The sequence below is a fragment of the Brassica oleracea genome, chromosome C3 (assembly GCF_000695525.1).
Source record: "Brassica oleracea var. oleracea cultivar TO1000 chromosome C3, BOL, whole genome shotgun sequence".
NCBI classification, from domain to species: domain Eukaryota; kingdom Viridiplantae; phylum Streptophyta; class Magnoliopsida; order Brassicales; family Brassicaceae; genus Brassica; species Brassica oleracea.
The window spans coordinates 21219428-21223209 of NC_027750.1; the positions used below are offsets into that span (position 1 = coordinate 21219428).

At 37.6% G+C, this 3782-nt stretch overlaps 1 protein-coding gene across 1 annotated transcript; it reads right to left on the minus strand.

Moving 5' to 3' along the window:
• Nucleotides 1–2568: 2568 nt before the first annotated feature.
• LOC106331531 (protein YLS9-like) lies at nucleotides 2569–3556 on the minus strand. The gene has a single exon (XM_013769910.1). It carries the CDS (start codon nucleotides 3497–3499, stop codon nucleotides 2810–2812), a length of 690 nt encoding a protein of 229 aa, XP_013625364.1. The 5' UTR covers nucleotides 3500–3556; the 3' UTR covers nucleotides 2569–2809.
• Nucleotides 3557–3782: the final 226 nt, after the last annotated feature.

Consider the following 3782-nt stretch of genomic DNA (forward strand, 5'->3'; position numbering starts at 1 on the left):
AATTATTAACTCATCCGATGTCGAGATGTGGTTGGCGAGGAACAAAACAAAAGACTGTTCATACGTTTAAAACGAACACCACATTTAAAATTTAGATAGATACTGCATGAAGATGCCATATGTCTTGAGACCAACATAATGAGCAGTGACAGTGCAAAAATGAATTGTTAGCTGTTATCAGTTTACGTCCACGCCATATGCCATGTAAGACCATCGTTATCGCAATTTCTTTGCAGAGGTTTTAAACAAAAGTAGGCATTTAATTAAATCAAAATTAAAGAAAATTAAAGTAACCGATCCTCGATACAAGGTTTTGACAACAGATTATGGAGAGGTTTCTTGATACACAGCAGACTGTTATTTAGAAACTTTTTTTTTCTTTTTTTTCTTTTTTTTCTTTTTTTTCTTTTTTTTCTCGTGTTCTTCGACTCGGAAGAAAAGCGACAGAGACGCCCGCTTGATCGCCGGCGTTCTGTTTCTCTCCGGCCGCCGAGTCTTTCACCTTTTTTTACTAGTAAGATTTTCGTTCTCTTATCGATGTCTTTGTTTATTATTATTATTTTTAACCGTTAGTTGAATCTGTTTGCAAATCTTCGTTGATGTGATTAAATTGGCATAGATTAACCTTTTGTATGTGTTTGATTGTTGATTGTTCGATATGTATCTATTGGAGATTGAAACCTAGATTTTTTTTTAATGTTGTTTAAAGAGATTGCAAAAAGAGTATGGTGAGTGAATGATCGTGAGACAATCGAAAGTTGAGGAATTTGGAGAGATTGGAGAACTCCGACGGAAAGACACTTCCTTGCGTTCGCACCTACGAGAACGACTCAGCTAGGCTCAGCCTCATCGGTACAGTAGCCTTCGATCTGGCTTTAACCGCCGCTGCAGCCGACAATGATCATCTTCGTGAAAATGTCCCCGTCATGGTGGTCGAGACTGTTTTCCCTGGAGGATCCGACCCGAAGGCTACTGTCTCAACCCGATTGGTAAGTTCTTAGCTTTAGCTAACTCGGATAATCACAGTAATGAGACGTTTGATTCTGTGTTGTGTTGTGTTTTGTTTTGAACAGTTCTTGCCTACTAAGAAAGTTAAAGAGCGAGTTAAGTTTGTTCGGTGACATCTTCTTCTTGTTGTTGTTCTGTTAATTGTTCTTGCTGTTGTTTTGTTAAGTTAAAAACGTGTGGCTTGGTCTTGTTTTCTAAGCAGGTAACATGATACAAGAGGAGGCATGAAGTTGGTTGCTGTTTCTAAAAAACATAAGTTGGTTGTTGTTTCTAAAAAAACACGAGGCATGAAGTTGGTAGAAAGTGACTTGGGAGTGGAAGAATCACGGACTTGTGTCTTGTGGTGATTGTGTACTTTGTTGATTGTGTAATGTGTTTTAAGAAACCTTATCTTTGTTCTATCTACTTCCTCTTAAGTGTTATCAACGCTCTCGAGAGTTAATTGTTATTACCGTGTGTTGTGCAGATCATTACAGGGAATCAAAATCATCCAAGCAGCAGTTGGTGCTGGCCGTACAATACTGATAAGTGATAGTGGAAACGTTTACTCGTGTGGGAAAGATTCGTTCGGTGAAGCTGAATACAGAGGGCAAGGGTCTAATGTTCCTGGTGTTGATCTTGTTCTGTTTTCTCATTGTTTCAAATGTTCATGTTGATCTTGTTCATGCTAAAATGTTTAAAATTATTTTGTAATGCAGGTCTTGTTGTCTAGTTCGTATGTCAGGATCACTCACTCTATCTTCAAAGAACATCAAGAATGGCTCGGGAAAGGTGTGTGTGTGTGTTGGAGTGTCTATTGTAGTGTCACGAGATATGTGTGTATGTTGTAGTTGTTGTCTTGTGGCACATACACTTTATAAATCACAAGAGAAATGTTGTTGTTGTCGTCTTGTGTCACGGGTGATTTATAAATCACGAGAAGTTGTAGTTGTTCTCTTGTGTCACAGACACTTTATAAATCACAAACACACTTGATTATCTTTATAAATCACAATCAATTATTCTCCTTCTCTTCACATTCTTCTCTCCATTTTCTTGCTCACATTCTTCTCTCCAATACGATGGGTGTTCGAATTACAATTCGTAATAGACAAATGCATCACCAACTCAAAACTGATTTGGTTGAACATTTATGTAGTAAATTTAGACGTGATGAAGACAAACAACTGAGTTCGAAATGTTTATTTCAAATTATTCTCGTTTATTGTACTAATATTTATTTTTATATTTTAAAAAAAAAATTCTATGTTTTAAATATTATATTTTAATATGTTTTATTTAATAAATAAATTTTATCTTAAAAAAAAATTAAATTTTTTTTTTTTAAATCCCTAATTAAAAAACTCTCATTGGACCACTTAGAATAGGAATTTTTTAACTAGAGTTCTTAACCCCACTAAAGTACATTTATATAATTAAATTATCATTAAGAAACTCATTTAAGAGTCATGGCATAATCATGCTCTAAGATCTACGCTATTACAAACAATATCCTATAACTAATTAATATCCACAGATCCATCAACTGATAAATAAATATCATAAGTTTAGAAAATACTATAACTACAATGCCTGGCTTATGCCTCTGGATTTATTCTCAAGATAAGAGAAAAGCTTACACAATTACACTAGAACTCGAGTGTCGAGGCAGACCTAAACACTAACATGAGTACATGACTGGAAAGAAAAAAAGACAACAACAAAAATTTACAAGTTCGATTTATCTTAACTTTAAAACTAGCTTTTTACTTCTTTCTTAAACACAACTGTAAAAGAAAACCATTACAAAATAAAATAAAAACTAGACATCAACTTTACAAGTTGAAGGAGCGAGAAGAGGAACTTGACCATTAGAAGATCGATTAAATCTCATCCACACACCACACGTTGCATAAAATCCATACCGTCCAGTCATAATCGCACCAGCTTTCCAACGTAGCCTCCCTGTAACCACCACTCTCATTGAAACGAGACCGTAAGCTTCATCACTCTTCAACCCGTTAGCAACTTCCGGCGAAACCGGTACACCGGCACCGCCCAACACCGGAGCTATCACCACAGTAGATTTATGTCCTAGACGAAGCGGTGGAAGCTGAAGCGGGGGCGTTATGATCTGATCTTTGTATGTAACGTACATGGACAGCTTGTCATAGTGAATGGATACTCTCCGGTTCGGGTTTCGGGCCAAGACGGAGAACTGGACGGAGGTTGAGATTAACGGCGGCGCCGTGAAGTTGAGGTCGTATATGGCGGCACCGACGACGGTGAGGCGTGGCTTGTGTGGACGGTAGACGAGCCAGAGTATTAAAGCGATGATTCCTAGTAAGACGAGGATGGAAAAGATAGCCGCGCAGAATGCGCGGTAAGCGTCTCGGCCTCTTCGTCGTCGTTCGCCGTCTTTGGAGTAAGACTCCGGCGTTGAAGAAGCGGAGGGAGCATGCTTGTGATCTGCTTTGGCTGCATGCTCAGCTTTTGCTTCTCCCTCTCCCATGGCTAGTGTTATATTGGTGACGAGTGAAGATAAGAAGCAAGAGGAGTTAAGTAGCTGCAAGTTTTTTGTCTTGTTTTGTTGAGTTGTGTTGTGTTCTAACAAGTAATTAAACACTCTTTTTAGAGTTCATTTTATTAATTATTTATTAACTTAAAAAGCTTTGAGTTGTAGTTAAGTAACTAATTATCCGTTCTTATTGATACAGAAGTACTTCCGTAAGAATCCAAATCTCGGCGCAACCGTTCACGTGACAGAACTAATGGTTGTAAACGAATATTATCAG

Excerpts from the sequence above, each read along its gene's own strand:
- LOC106331531 (XM_013769910.1), bottom strand. The coding sequence starts at position 3,499 with ATGGGAGAGGGAGAAGCAAAAGCTGAGCATGCAGCCAAAGCAGATCAC.